The sequence below is a fragment of the Canis lupus genome, chromosome 8 (assembly GCF_048164855.1).
Source record: "Canis lupus baileyi chromosome 8, mCanLup2.hap1, whole genome shotgun sequence".
In the NCBI taxonomy this organism is placed as follows: Eukaryota; Metazoa; Chordata; class Mammalia; order Carnivora; family Canidae; genus Canis; species Canis lupus.
The window spans coordinates 64,780,044-64,795,059 of record NC_132845.1 but is presented as its reverse complement, the minus strand read 5'-3'; the positions used below and the strand labels follow the sequence as shown (position 1 = coordinate 64,795,059).

At 60.0% G+C, this 15,016-nt stretch overlaps 1 protein-coding gene and 1 long non-coding RNA gene across 7 annotated transcripts; one reads left to right on the top strand and one right to left on the bottom strand.

The window, feature by feature from the left end:
* Positions 1-657: 657 nt before the first annotated feature.
* Positions 658-11,678, bottom strand: AP5Z1 (adaptor related protein complex 5 subunit zeta 1). 4 transcript variants are annotated; one of them, XM_072836846.1, is made up of 17 exons: positions 11,590-11,678; positions 8,225-8,362; positions 7,782-7,968; positions 7,192-7,336; positions 6,907-7,019; positions 6,314-6,482; positions 5,807-5,947; positions 5,483-5,520; positions 5,241-5,403; positions 4,587-4,765; positions 3,922-4,064; positions 3,485-3,625; positions 2,659-2,770; positions 2,411-2,508; positions 1,791-1,923; positions 1,492-1,706; positions 658-1,244 (listed from the first exon to the last, which is right to left on the bottom strand). In XM_072836846.1, exons 1-17 carry the CDS (start codon positions 11,661-11,663, stop codon positions 974-976), a joined length of 2,460 nt encoding a protein of 819 aa, XP_072692947.1. In that variant the 5' UTR covers positions 11,664-11,678; the 3' UTR covers positions 658-973. The 4 variants fall into 4 exon arrangements, with proteins under 4 accessions (XP_072692947.1, XP_072692949.1, XP_072692950.1 ...); XM_072836848.1 differs by lacking the exon at positions 11,590-11,678 and adding an exon at positions 11,154-11,272; XM_072836849.1 differs by lacking the exon at positions 11,590-11,678 and adding an exon at positions 10,935-11,065.
* LOC140638835 (uncharacterized) lies at positions 9,838-14,847 on the top strand. Of its 3 annotated transcripts, XR_012035793.1 has the most exons (4): positions 9,887-10,194; positions 10,442-10,646; positions 12,610-12,848; positions 13,385-14,847. It is a non-coding gene; the product is annotated as an uncharacterized lncRNA (long non-coding RNA). The 3 variants fall into 3 exon arrangements; XR_012035794.1 differs by having other exon boundaries at positions 9,838-10,293; positions 12,610-14,847; XR_012035792.1 differs by having other exon boundaries at positions 9,848-10,194; positions 12,610-14,847.
* Positions 14,848-15,016: the final 169 nt, after the last annotated feature.

Here is a 15,016-nt window from a genome sequence, read left to right as displayed (position 1 = left end):
AGGCGGGCACCCCCGTGTCCGCGGGAGGGGCGGGGCGGGGCCGGGGCCGGGCCGGCGGGTCGGGCGTGGGGCTCGCGGAGCAGGAGCGCCACCTGGTGCCGGGCGCCCGTGCGCGCGGCCGGAGCCGGGGGGCAGCCTTGGGAGCTGGTGTGAAAGGCTGGAGCGGGGCGAGCTGCTGGGGCAGGGGGCAGGGGGCAGGGCACGTTCCTTGCTCGGCCACACTCACGTGTCTCCCTCACGTGGCATAATACCAGAGCGATCCTGGATTTTCTCTCAGGCTCTGCCCGCAGGAGTCAGGCCGAGGCCGAGCACCCCTGCTGGGTTGGTGCTGCCCCGATGGCAGGGGGCTGCAGGCCAAAGAGCCCCAGAGCCCCAGCCTCAGTTTCTCTAATCATTCAGTAGTATCAGAAGACAGGCTAAGAAAGGATACTGAGCAACGGCCCTTCCAGTGGTGGCTGCACTTCTGGAAAGGTCACATGCTTCCTGACTGTCCACAGTCCTGTTGTTGTAGCATCTGGGCTGCTGTGGGGACTAGGTGGGAAGGAACAGCCCCAGGTGCCTGCCCCAGCTGGGGGGTCCCCACCTGCCCTGGGCCAGGCCTCCCAGCCCAGCGCATTCCCCTGTATGGGGCCCTCTCCCCTGCTTTGTGCACACCGGGACCTTCTAAAAGACCTTTATTGTAGCTGGATCTCTTCTTGCCCCCAAACAAGGAGCAGCCAGAAACAGACCAAGCAGCCCCCATCTAGCCCCAAATGGAGTGAGAGCTTGAGTCAGACCTGTTTCAGCACAGCTCAGTGCACGAGAAACACAACCAGAGGAAGGTGTGCATGGGACAGCCGTGTGACCCACCCCAAGCTCCTCCCCGGGTCTCACACCCCTCCTGACGGGCCCTCTGGTTCTGGAAGCCGCAGTCTGGCCCTAATACAGGGCTCTTATCTGCAGCCCAGCCAGCCTCCACTGGGTCTTCATCCCTTCACCCCAGCAGGAGGCCTGCCTCCTTCTCCACCAGGCGACTGACGGTGCGCAGGGCCAGGGGCAGAGCCGTGTTGGTGTCACGGTGGTAGCGAGGCTCTGACACCTCAGCACTGGGCGTGAGCACGAACTGGGCCACGCTGGGCATTTTCAGCAGGGTAAGCAGCTCGGCGGCCCGTGTGCAGACAGCCCCCGCGTCCTCCCCACAGCGGTCGGAGCTCGGGGCTGGGTTCTGGGCCAGGCTCCTCATCTTTGACAGGAACAGAGAGACCCTGAGGATAAGGATCCCAGTTGGTGAGCTGTGGATGCACCCCTCGTGGGACAGCCGTGGCCTCCAGGCTGTGGGGCTTCGGCTGGGAGAAGTGAGGCAATGAGGATGCTGCCCACACCACCTGTGTCCACGTCACCCTCGTGCTGCCGGCCATGGGCAGACCCTGGGGGCCTGGGAGATATCCCAAAGCCATCTCCTCTTCCCCAGGGGGTGGCATGCAGGTCTCCCCCATGTGCCCCATCCTGTACCTGGGAATCAGGTCTTGGCTCCGGGAGGCCAGCTTGGTCAGTGTGGTCATGAGCACTGTGATGACCCGTGGGGGGCACTTGGGAAGGGTGGCAGATGGGCGGGACTGGGTGACTTCGAAGAGCAGGGCCTCAAGGGCCTCAAAGAATCGGTTGATCTGCTCCACAGTACACCGACGGTCCCAGGACACGGACAGATACTCGCCGACAGCCCACACCTGGGTGGGGATAGAGCCTCAGCCCTCTTGCAGGCACCCTGGCTTGGGAAGGGGCAGAGGTGGGGTGGGGCGGGGAGGCCTTACCACAGCCGTGAGCATGGTCTCTCTGCTGTGGACGCTGCTCACACTCCCCACGAACTCCAGCAGCTCCTTAGCCAGCTCGACCACCAGTGATGGGTGCCGCGCACACAGGACCAGGAACTGTGAGCTCAGCACCCTACCCGGGGAGGACATTGGTGGGCGGCCACCCCCAGGCTCCAGACTGTGGCCCCCAATCCAGAACCAGAATCAGGTGGGGGTGGGGGGAGCCTCTGAGCACCAGGTGGAAATGGTCTGTCCTCTGAAAGAACCCACAGCCCACTGGGGAGGATGCTGAGACTGGCGAGTGGCGTGGGCACAGGCCTGTGTGGATCAGGCCTTCTGGAAGGGGGACGGATGGTCTGGAAGGCTCCTCAGAGAGGGACTTGGGCCATACTGGAGGTTACAGAGCTGGGGCAGGAGGGATGCACACGGGGCCCATCTGGACTGGGAACAAGGAACATGAGCAGCAGCTTGGCCCGGGGGTGATGCTGGAGGACAGGAGATGTGCCACAGAGAGCTGGAAGGGGGTGTAGCCTAGGGGACGTGGGGACTCAAAGCTGCAGCAGGCTGAGCGGGAGGCCGGGGTGGGGGCAGGAGGGTCGGGGAGGCGGTGATGCACCCACCTGTGCACATGGGCCTCATACTGGGGGACCTGGTAAAGGGAGTCGCTTCTCTCCAGGAGCAGCAGTGCCAGCTGGTTGCTCAAGGCCCCATCAGCAAACTGGGGTGAAGAGAGAGATATATACTCAGGCCCCTTCCCGGTGCCTCTTGCTGATCGGCAGCGGGCTCTTCGATCAAGGACACAGGCTCTGCAAAGGTCCACGGCCAGCCCCCTTGGCGTGGGACTGAAGGATCCCAGAAGTGGGCTCACCTGGGTCACAGCTGAGAAGAAGGCCTGGAGCAGGGTGGGCACGGCCTCGGCGCACTGCACCACCCGGGTGAGGCTGGCCAGGGGCTGCAGCAGCTGGTGGAGCGGCGCCAACCTGCGGGGCACACGGCACATCCCCCTGAGCACCTGCCCACCTGCTCCCCGGGGCCCATGGGTGCGCTCTCCACGCATCCACAGTTGGCTGGTGCTTGAGGGGAGAAAGGACGGGGTCATGGTGCCGTGGCATGGACCCAGTTCTGAACCCGCCTGCACTGCCCTCCTGGGACAAGGCCACCCTGTCACCATGCCTGCTGCCTCCTGCTAGAGCCTTGCTCCCGTCATCAGCCACTGGCCACTCAGGGCAGTACTGCTCCCATGGGACATGGGGACGGCTCACACGGGGTCTGCAGTCGGGATGCCTTGTTCCAGTCCTGGCCCTCCCGCTCCTGGGAAGTGCTACCCCTTGGTTTCTGCAGCTGCAGGATGGAGTCACCACAGTGCCTATCTTGCAGGGTTGTGTGGACCACATCAGGGAGCTGGTAAAGAACTGAGTGGGAGGCCCGAGTCCAGCGAGCACCCACGGCATGGGTGGTGCCTGCCAAGGGTGGGGGGCGACCGCAGAGGCCCCTTTGGGCCAGAAGGCACAAGGCCGGGGGGCAGATGTCCCCAGACAAGTCTCACCCACACTGAGAATGGGCTCTGGCCACACATATAGCCCTGTCCCAAGGCTTCAGGGTGCTCTCCTGTCCTACCTGGGCCCAGGGGATGCTCAGCCGCAGGCACCACCCCCCCAACCCGACCAGGGCCCCCCGGCCCAAGCGGCCCCTACCTCTCCGTGGTTCCACTGGCCGTGGCACGCAGCAGGTGCTGGAGGAGACCCTGGAACTGTGGGTCCCGGGAGGCCTCCAGGCAGCTAGGGTTCCTGAGGGAGACATCCCACAGTGGTCTTTCGGCTGCAGCTGGTGACAGCCTGCAAGCAAGCAGATGCCTAAGGCCGGGCTCCGGGGTGGAGAGACTTGACTCCAACCCTCAGGAGAAACAGAGCAGTCGTCACTGTGTCATCACAGCACCCTGAGCCAGCGATGAGCCTCAGAGGGATGGACCGGAAGGGGCCTGGGACCCAGTACCTGCAGGGTGGGGTTCTACCGCTGTGTGAGACCCGCCAGAGGCTCCAAGGCCCAGGGTATGGGTGCTCTCGTTGGGGCAGCTCACGAACAGCAGGGGATGGGGAGGGGACCCAGGACAGTTGTCACCGCCGGGGCTCACCTGAGCTGCAGGTCCAAGGCCGCAGTGAGACAGGGCAGGTCCAGCAGCGCGTGGAGCATTTCCACGGCCGTGCCCGAGTCCACCAGTGATGGCAAGAGTGCCACGAACTCTGAGGTGAGGGCTGGGCTGTTCCAGGCCAGGAGCTGCGGGGACGAGCTATGCTCGGTGGGAGCCGGGAGGGCCCCCATGGGGCAGGGGAGAGCCCCTTGGTCCCACCCACGGCCCCTGGGCCATTGTAATCTGTAAAACCCCCTGCCCCTGTGTTCGCTTCGTAGCAATGATGATTTGCGTTCATCACTGTTTTTTCTCTAACAAAAGGACTGAGGCTCCAGCTGAATTAGCAAAGCCCACACAGTGACAATAGCCAGTCACAGACACACATCAAAAGTCAGCAGCACGGAGGGCTGAGCCCAGCAGGCAAGGCTCCTGCATGAGAGGAGCCTACAGGGCAAGTTCTAGAATAAACTGCAGTTGGGCCCAGCAGGGAGCTCCCCAGGGTGTGATGCACAGAAGCACCCCCCCACCCCCCACCCCCACTCCCTGGTGGTCCCTGGGCCCTCTGCCTGCAGCCCAGGCCACCTCCCGGGAGGGAGGAGCAGGGAGAGGGGCGCTGCATCCCCACCCCGCCGGGCCACCCACTCTGGCCTGAGCACACCGGAGCATGCCTTGAAGAGGTTGGGGAAGCTCCGTCTGAGAATGTCAAGGTTCCTGCCAAACACCGGAAGGCTGTCCCTGCAGAAGCAGACAAACTCGAAAGCCAGCATGGGGCTGTGGAAGAGCTCGCAGGGTATCCTGGTGAACAGGTGCTGGAGGATGGCTTCTGAGTCCACGGCGGCCGCCTCCCCTGAAAGGCAGCGGCGGTGTCAGGACCCCAGCAGAACGTCCCCGCCTCCTTGTGAGGACGGCTGGCTAGGGGCCCTCGGAGTCCTGGACACCAGGCGCCCCAGGTGTCCTTCCTCCACAGGGAAAACTGGCCACGCCACAGCCTGCTCTCCCTGGGAGTCTCTGGCGACAAACCAATCCCTGAGTCACACAGTGTGGAACCTTCTTTGGAATGTGCTGGATTCATGGCACCTTCCACAAAACTCGCGTGCACTCTCGTGGCAAAGAGTTCTAAGATCAGTGTGAAGCTGCCACAGTTCAATCCACTACATGACCCATTTAAACACCACCCTGTTTGGTGCTAACAGTCCATTAAAACGACGTGGCTCCACGAACAAAGGAAGAGGAGCAACAAACAGGAACAGAGAGGCTGTGCTTCACCTCGAACCAGAACAGCATCTGGACCCTGAGAGACGGCGCGCGAGACAGGAGCTCACCATGGTTCAGGAAGAACTGCGCGATGGGCAGCAGCGCCCGCACCCGGGCCGGGTCCCCGCACAGCCGTGCGTGCAGGGCCTTCAGGCAGGACAGTGTGCGGTACAGGAAGGACGGGTCCTGCCGACAGAGCACGTCCAGCAGCAGCACAGCCTCCACCAGGCACTGTGGGGCGGGCACGGAGTCGGGCTCGGACAGAGCCACGGGGGTGAGGCCCGCCCCGCCCGGCCTGCCCGGCACCTACGGCTTTCTGCAGGTCCGAGTCCCCCTTCCGCAGGGCTCCTGGGGGAGGAAGAAAGTCACCTGGTCTCTGGTCACCATCAAACAGTGAGCAGGACACACCCTGTTCTGGAAGCTCCAGGAGGACACGGTGGCAGGGAGCAGACCAGCAGAGGGCGCCCCCACCCCAAGGGGACGGGAGGCTGGGCCAGACGCTGGTGGGCTGGGGACAGGTCCTGCCCGATGCCCAGATCCCCGGGCTTAGGCCTGGAAGCCAAAGGCCCCCCTGGGACAAAGAGGCTGCCCAGGCTCCGGCCCCCTCGGGGTGGAGCATGACAGCAGGACTCACGCCGCGTGCTCTGCTCGATGAGGCGCTGGCAGTACTCGAAGGCCTTCTCCCTCAGCCGCTCCTGGGGTGGCAGCAGGTGGCTGGCGGTGGAGGTGGCCGACAGCACAGACAGGGTGGAGCCCTCCAGCTCCGACTTGTCGTCTGGAAGAGAGGGGGGCACTCGGAGGGCACTCGGCCTGGCCCATCCAGGGGCGTGAAGGGAGCCCCTGCGGCAGGCCACCCAGGCCTTGCCCCGCCGGCCCCCACCGTCACCCTCACCAGATGCCCCATGGAGTACAGGCATCCCACCTCCCCCGGAAAGTCCACCTGTCTACACCGCTGCAGAGAAGGGCTTTGGTGAAGCTCTCTGACACCCTTGTTGATGTCTGCCCTCAGTGATCACCCCGGCTTCTCCTGCATGATGGGGAAGGGCCTCCCGGTGCCAATGAGGCTCGGCCAGGGCTGCCAGCATTCCCCCAGGGCACACCTGGTCCTGCCTCCCTCCTGCTCCCCTCCCCTGTGTCCCACCTGTGTCGGGGCTGCTGGGGCCCCGGGGGCTGCTGTGTAGCAGCCATGCCCGGAGCATGGAGAAGGCCTGCACATTCAGCCACTGGTCCTCTGTGAAGTGCTGGCCCGTGGACAGCACAGTGAAGAAATCTGTGGCCACCGCTCCATCTACCTCGGTGACAGGGCCTGGCTGCAGGAGGTAAGGAAGGAAGGGCGGGTCGTGGGGGACCTGGGCCAGGGAGGTGCTGGGGGCCAGGGAGGTGCTGGGGTCCAAGGCCAGGGGGCGCCAACAGGCTCACATGGGGAGGCTGTATGCCTGGCTCTGCCCTCACACTCTTGTGGACTGGGGGGCCCCCATGAGACATATAAATGCTGGCACCTGAGCTGACACGGTCCTCTATCAGGTAAGTGACCCTTGCCAGTGGGATTAGCACACATCACAGGCTGGGGGCTCGACCCTGGGGACCCAGAGCCTACCCACACAAGTGGGGAGGGATCATTCTGGAACCAGGGCAGGTGGAAGGACAGGAGGAGCTGAAGGGACCCTGGGGCAATGCTGGCCAGGATAGCGAGGGAAGCTCCAGGACATGGAGGTTCTGAGTCTCCAGGCTCACCTGCCGGGCTCTGGGTGCAGAGAAGAAGCCTCCGGAAGTGTGTGGGACCCCTTGCTGGACGCTCGCATAGCGAAGCCAGTCCACCAGCCTCTTGCTGAGCAGGTTGGTCTGGTCTATGGATGGAGAGAGGCAGGGCAACGTGTGGGAAACAGTCAACCCCGCAGACTTGCGCCACAGGGGCATGAGCAGGTCCTTCTAGACAATGAGCACTAGACAGTGCTGGGTCCTCAGGCCTCCCCCACCACCTCTCCACCATCCCTCCTCTAGGGAAAAACAGGCGACTACCTTCATGGAGGGTGTGCGGGGCCAGGTGGGTGACCTTGGACACAACCGGGAGCAGGTGCCTCAGACTGGGCCCCTCGGGCTGCCGGCTCTCAAGGACTCTGAAGGCGCGCTGGCCCACGCTTCTGACCTCTTCCTTTTTGTCACCCTTCAAGTGCAACACAGGGGGATCATGAAGTGGTGACCTGCCTGAGTGGGTGAACGACAGGTCATCTGGTCTGAACACATCTGGGATGGGGCTGTAGGCTGCGTCTCTACAAGCATCACTGTTTCCATGATGCTACCTCTTATGTCCAGGAGTGTCCCCAGAGCAGTCTGAATTAGCCTTCACGGAGCCCGGCCACCTCCCCGGGAACAATGGGGGCAGACCAGGAGGGGTCAGGGGAGGCTGGTACTTCTCCTTCCAGAAGCATCCAGGTGCAGGGTGTACTGGCACGCCAGCAGCACCCACAAACACAGTAGAATGGAAGGGGAGGTGAGGTCAAGCCAAGCCTGCGCATGTGGCAGGTCCGTGTCTGCACAGGGACCGTGCACTGGCACCCCAGAGCCACCAAGAACAGGACGGCCCATCTGAGCAGCGATCGTCACCTCACCTGGGCCAAGAGCACAGAGGCCACCAGGCTCAGCTGCCGGCTGTTCTGGACGTGGTCACAGGACAGGTTCAGGTCATCAGAGGGTGACCTCTCTCTCAGGATGGCAGTGCAGAGAAGCTGGAGCTGCTCGGGGCACTTGGGCGCGCAGAGTGTGGTCTGTAGCAGGTCCACGCAGGTCTTCTCCAGCCTGGGAGGACAAGGCTGTGTGGGTGGGTGGCACATCACTGAAGGAGCACCCACCCCCAGAAGCCCCCGGGGACCCCCTGGCAGGCAGGAAGAGCTTTCTGTATCTGAGGGCCATTGGTGCGGCTTTCCGAGGACAGAAGATGCCAGGGCCCGACGCACGTGTGTGCCAACCTGCCAGGTGCGGACAGGCACCCACCGCAGCCTCACGTGCTGGGAGCCTGGCCGGGGCCTGCATCCCCCAAGATCATCACACTTACTTCCTCTTGTATTTCGTGGCTGACACAATGAGGAAGAGCCTCTGCAGGGCGTCTACAGCGTCGGGACCCAGTTCCTCCTTCTGCAGCAGCTTAACGACCCGGGAACAAAATTTCTGCAGCTCCTCATCCTGGATCCCTCTAGACAAAGAGCGGGGCATTGGCAACCTGGTGTGGGGGCACCCAGTCAGGGGAACCGGAAGTGTGGCCCTGAGCTATGACATAGTGGCTCTGGGACTGCAGAAAACCCCCACACCACGGAGCACAGAAGCCTGGGTGTCCTGTGGGAAAGTGAGCCCAGCCCCCACAGCTCCTCTCGGGGACAGTCGCTGGCTGGTTACCTCACCGGGCCCCTCCGTCAATGGCACCCGGCCATCGCCCGGTCACTGTCCCCGCTGCCAGGCAGGAGACCCCCACTCCAACAGTTATAGGGGACCCCGGTACGGAGACACCACACCTGCAGATTTTTGTTGTTGCCAGAGTGGAAGAACTAAAACTGATTGATTTTAAGAGTCAGAATGAAGGGCATTTTAGTCCTAAATAAGTTGCTTTTCAAAAGATTCCTTCCGTGAGCCTTTTGCTTCTGGGAACAAGAGTGAGATCGGCTATATTAAAAAGCAAATATTTTTTGCCCTTATATTTGTAAATATTTATACCAAACAATAAGTAACATAATTACTTATCGTAACATTTACCGTTTAGTTAAAATGCATCTATTGAGCATCAATAGGTAAGATATCCAACAGTCTCAAAATGGAAACCTGGGTTTTTAGGCTTCTGTTCCAGCCAAAAGGCAAGACGAGACAATCAGCCCAGGAGACACGGTATTAGGGACTTCTAGGGGGGCTCTCGGAGGGTCCCCTCACCCCTCTAGCCACGGCTGAGATCCACTAAACCCAGACTAGACCAATCAGACACTCGAGCTCAGGAACCCAGAATTTTGAACCCAGACAGACAGGGAGCTCCAGCCTCGGGTGACCAGCACCTGGGGCTGCTTCTTCCATTTCTTGTTCTCACTTGAAGGCTGGCAGATAAACCTCAATGAATCCCCCACTACTTCTGGTGTCCTCCCCACCTCCTATCCCATTTTCATTTTCCTGGTACTTGACACAGCCACAGTTGGACCTGGTGACTTACAAACGCAATAGACACAATGGGATGAGGACACAAAGACAGGAGGCCTGGTCAGGTCTGTTCCTCACCGGGCTGCTGACACTGAGCGGGGGGCCACCAGGCCGCCTCAAAATAACACGAAAGACTCTTTCCTAGAATGGTGGTACCTCCCATCCCAGTGAATCCCTTCCAGTACATTCTCTAAATTGTGGCATTCTTTCTAAAAGGCCAATCTGCTCAAACCTTTTAATAGTTTGCCTTTGGACCCAAACTCCTATGGACAGTAACAATGCCTGCAGGGTCCTGGGCCCTCCTTACTTCTCAGAACCACCGGTCCTGTTTCTCTTGCTCTCGGCCCTACCTCTCCCTCCCTGGTTATCTCCCACACAGAGCCTCTGATCAGCAGTCTTGGGCTTCTGGAAACCTCCCCAAATTTGCTGCACACCCCTGTCCACCCCTTCTCCAAGTCCCACTTCCTTCAGTTAGTCTTCAGCTCACAAAAGATGCTTCTGATGGCTTTCTCCATCCTTGCTTTCATCTCCAGAATGTTCAGACACTAAAATTCACTCCCAAATCCTAATTCTGGAATATTAGCAGATTGTTCTAGAGTACCCCCGCCCTCCAATGGCAGGCTTAGTTAGGACAGAATACTGTGAAAACCAGTAAGACCTAACTGAGGGTGATCGGCTTCCCTCAAGCCCTAAAGGGGTGAAATTACACAGGTTACGTGGATGTGGGACCCTATACGCTACCCTCAATCTGCCCACTCGCCCACCTGAGACAGAGGGAGGCACGGGAATTTAGATGGCGAGGGGTCATTCATTCTGCCTTTGATTCCGCAGACGTGTGGCCCGGAGAAGGTGAGCTGTAGAGGGGTAAGCCCTGTGACGTGGCGTTCTGGGTGGGTGTCGGTTTCCGTGGGTCTCTTGGCAAGAACACGGGGGTGAGCGTGTTGAGCGGTGAGTGAGATGCTGCTGGTATTTAAAGATACCTATTTTCACTTAACCCCTAAATTCACATGAGCCTGAGTTGTAATACTGGAGCTTGAACACTGGGATCTCTGTCCCACGGTGAAGGAGACGAGTCCATGAGGCGCTCTCCCAGCAGGTTTTTCAAGGGTCATTTTGACTGCAGAAGATTTCTGCGCCGTTCACGGCCTTCAGAACCTAATCTGCATTCAAGATCTCGATTCCACGGAGTTACAGCAGCCACAACCATCCCGGTCTTTCCCCATCAATTGTTCCAGGTGCAGATCCAGTTCGCCCTGCGCTCGTGGTTCCGACTGCTTTTTCTTCTACACAAGTGGCACCAGGTCTTACCCTGTCTGATGGACGGCGGGGGGCGGGGGGGAGGGGGGGCGAGCCTCCACCTTGCTTTCTCCCACGGGTGAAAGCAAGTAGCTCTCCTCAGTGGCTCATTGACCGAATGACTCCCTCAACTTCTCTTCTGCCCCAGCGCCAAGGGAATGGCACCACCCAGAAAGCCAGAAACCCCATCTTGCCCTGTTCCTCCTCCTGTCTCCAAGTACCTCTCCGGGCCCCGCGAATCCTACCCCTGAATGGTTACTGTATCTGCCTACTTCCCATCCTCATGGCTCTACCTAGCCATGGCCCAGGGGCTCATTGGAGAGCGACTGAGGAGGACAGGGGCTGCCGACCGGGCAGGGGGAGTCCGGAGCGAGCTGCGGCCGGGCCGGGCCGGACGGCGACTTCCCACCCGATCTAACGCACGCGCAGGAGAGCGATCCCCGCCCCCGCCCCCCGCGCGCACCCCCCGCCCCCCGCCCCCCGCCCGGGGCCTCAAGGGGAACCCGGGCCACCTGGCCTGGTGCAGCAGACCCTCGGCGCCCGCCGTAAACATGCCGCCGCCGCCGCCGCCGCCGGGAGACACCGCCCCGCCGCTTCCGGGGCGCGTCACGTGCCGCGTCACGTGGGCGGGGCGGACAGGCCGCCGGCCAATGGGCTGTCGGGGGCGGGGCCGTCAGCGCCCCGGGTCGCCCTGCTTCGCTGCGGACCCCGGAGCCTCGGCACCCTCGGGTCCCGAGAGACTAGGACCGGGACCTCGGCACCCCGGGACCCCAAGCATCCCCGCGGGCTTCGGGCCTCCGGGCGCTAGTAGGAGACGGTTCGTCACCAGCCCCAGGGCCATTGCCCCGCGTCTAGGTTGTCTCCTGGCCGAGGGCCGCACTGCTGTGTGCAGCTCCTCTGCTCGGTACGACTGGAAAACAGGACCCGAGCCCTGGGGCGTGGGCTCACCCGTGTCTGGCAGTTTGCGGGAACAGCTGAACCTCTTCGTGGTGTTTTGTTTTCTTTTGCTTTGAAGCTCTCATGTGTTTAGTTTGGCTGTACTGCTGCTGTTACAAGCCCTATTCCCTGCCCATCCTGACCACAGGCTCGGAGGCGACAGGCGCGAGCCCTCCTGAAAGATGTGTTGGCCACAGTATCCCCGCCCGCCGACCGCCTGGAGACCCGGGCGCCGCCAGGCGGTGACAAGCGTGCACGGCGATGCTGTTACAGGCTGAACCGGGCAGGCCGGGCGCGGGAGGAAGGTTCCGGAGGGACGGGAGCCGAAGCGGGGCCTCAGCGGGGCCTCAGCGGGGCCTCAGCGGGGCCCACAGGCTGTCAGACCTAGGGAGGGGGAGGGGGCAGGCGGGCAAAGGTATGAAGGCGGCACTGCGGGCCTGCTTCCCGGGGCGTGAATGCACCTGATGGGGGTCCTGATGTCTGGCAGCAGGATGGACAGTGCATGGGGTGGCCCCGGGAAGAGAGGGAGGTCGCCTGAGCTGGAGCTAGGTAGAGCCATGAGGATGGGAAGTAGGCAGATACAGTAACCATTCAGGGGTAGGATTCGTAGGACCTGGAGATGTATTTGGAGACAGGAGGAGGAACAGGGCAAGATGGGGTTTCTGGCTTTCTGGGTGGTGCCATTCCCTTGGCCCTGGGGCAGAAGAGAAGTTGGGGGAGTCATTCGGTCATTGAGCCAGCAATGACTGGGTCCCCTCGCTGTGCTAGGGAGTGTTTCAGGTTCTGGGGACAGTGAGCAGGGGAGGCCAGGTGGACTACAATCAACAAGTTGACAGTGATCAAATAGGCAATACACACCTCAGCCTAGTAGTGGGAAATGGCAGGAAAGGGAGATGAAGCCCAGGAAGCGCAGGCAGTTGGGTGGTGGGCAGGGGGGTGGTAGGGAGGTCAGAGGGATAAGCAGTGAGGAGACACTTAAGGTGGGAGATGGGGCCGAAAAGACCAGCCAGGTACTCACCTGCCCGAAAACAGGACTTGGTGGTTTTGAGATGCCCTGATGGCACCCAGGAGGCATGGAGGGCGACCGGCCTGAGGAGTTAGAGGCGGGAGCCACAGAGTGACAAGGAGCAGAGCTGAGCTGGGAAGTCTGCTACAAGTGGTTCTCAGGGAAGTCCTGCTGCTTGCCCAGCACTGCACATACGCAACCTCGTGGAACCTGTGGAACGACTCTGAGCTGAGTTGAAGGATGAGTGGACTGAGGCTAAAACCAGGTAAGGTGGCCAAGGTCACACACCTGTCAGTGGAGAAGCGCACTGAGCCAGCAGCCGGACCCCAGGTTGGCACTTGCAGCTGCACTGCCCCCCCACCCCGCCCTGTCCTCGCCCAGTGGGGAATGGCCAGAGCAGTGGGAAGACATTTAGGAGACTGCAGCACTGAGGAGGTCAAGTCCCAAGAGCTGCTGGGGCTGCCCTCTAGGTACTGCAGAGCTGAAAGGGAGCAGGCAGTGGGGAGACTGGTGGAATGGGGGCCCAGAGTTAGGAGGAGAGGCCCAAGGTGGCCAGCCCTGGCTGTGCTGCAGACACTAACTACAGTCGACTGCCCTTGTCAGAGCGTTTGATGATGTTGGCAGGGACAGGAAGCGCCCTCCTGCCTTCCAGTCCCTTGTACTGAAGGAAGAGGCTGGCAGAGCAGAGGTTGGCATCTCCTCCAGCCATGTCATCCGCCCCCCCCCCCCCATCACAGACACACAGGAAGTTGGGTGTGAAGCTGCCAGCCCGTAGCTTGATAATGACCCATGGTTTTGCAGGGAGTTGGCTGGTTTATCTGGGCTGTGGCATGCACAGCAAATCCGCATTGAAACCTATGAAATCTGAGACCTGGAAAAGAGTTCAAATACTAGTTTCATAGCCTAAAAAGATGTTTATTAAAGTAAAGCATATATGAAGTATACAGATTTCAAGTGAACTCCAGGATCTTTCCCATTAATCAGTGGTATGCTCCTAAATGTTTCACTGGCTCACTGGGGGGCAGAGGGGCTGTGCTTTTGATGATTTCCATGTGTAAATACTCCCAGATGGCAGATTTCAAGCTGCCAATGTGACGTCACTGAATCACCAGGAGAAATCGTTCAGACAGGAGGGATGGGAACAGGCGGAGAGCTCAGCTAGAGTCCAATAGTAGTAAGGGATGAACCGTGTACTCATTACCTTTGTTTTTCATGTAATTTATTTAATTGGAAGTTTATATAATTACATTTTTTTTTAAGATTTATTTATTCATTCATGAGAGACACAGGCTGAAGAGAGAGGCAGAGACACAGGCTGAAGGAGAAGCAGGCTCCACGCAGGGAGCCTGACGTGGGCCTCAATCCCGGGTCTCCAGAATCAGGCCCTGGGCTGAAGGTGGCACTAAACCGCTGAGCCACCCGGGCTGCCCTAATTACAATTTTAATACTGGCTTTAGCAGCTGGCTTCCCCAAATTCTGGAAATGTAGCAAGCAGCCCTGGCCAGCTGACCCCAGCCCGTGTGGCCCTGTGCAGAGCAGGGTGGGCCCTTCCCACCTCCCCACTGGCTCCTGGCACCTCCTTCTCTCAGCGTGGGTCAGCTCTGCCTGTTTGCACTTCATACACGCGGGACCCTGCAGCATGAAGCCGCCTCTGTGGCTCTTTCCCCCGACACCGGGGAGGACCACCCGGGTGGGGCTATCAGAGCCGTCCGCCCTTACTGCAGTGTTCTGCTGAGCAGCAGACTGTAGGAGCTTATTGCCACTCGGCCGTTCTGCTGTTGGTGAATACGTGGTTTGTCTCCCCCTCTGGCGGCCACGAACACTGCTGGAAAGTGCAGTCTGCCTTTGGTGGGGGTGTGCCCTCCCCATGCTTCAGTACAAACCCAGCTTCATGTGGTGGCTTCAGTCCTACTGGGAACTTAGCTGTGTGCCGGGACCATCCTCTCTCTCCTCGCTCATGCACACCCCAAGCATCTTCCCGGGATTAATAATACATGATGGTTTCTTACAAGATTCACAGTTGTGTAAAATGTTACCTTAAGTTCTTAATATTCATTCATTCATTCATTCATTCACTCATTCATATTTTAAGTGGGCTCCTCGCCCAACATGGAGCCCAACGAAGGGTTTGAACCGACGACCCTGAGATCACAACCTGACCTGAGATCAAGAGTCAGAAGCTCAACCAACCGAGCCGCCCAGGTGTCCCAATCTTACTAGTGGTCTTACTAGTGAGAAACAGTTGTCTTAATTAAAACCCAAGCCTAAAAAAAAAATAAAAAAATAAAAAAATAAAACCCAAGCCTAAAAAGCTGCATATTGCAGAAAGATGTTAACTGGCTTCACTGGTAGCTCATGAGACTTAATATTCTCTCTTGCTTATTTGGCTAAAATCCTAAAATGTACTGTCAATACTGCGATAAGGTTTACCAT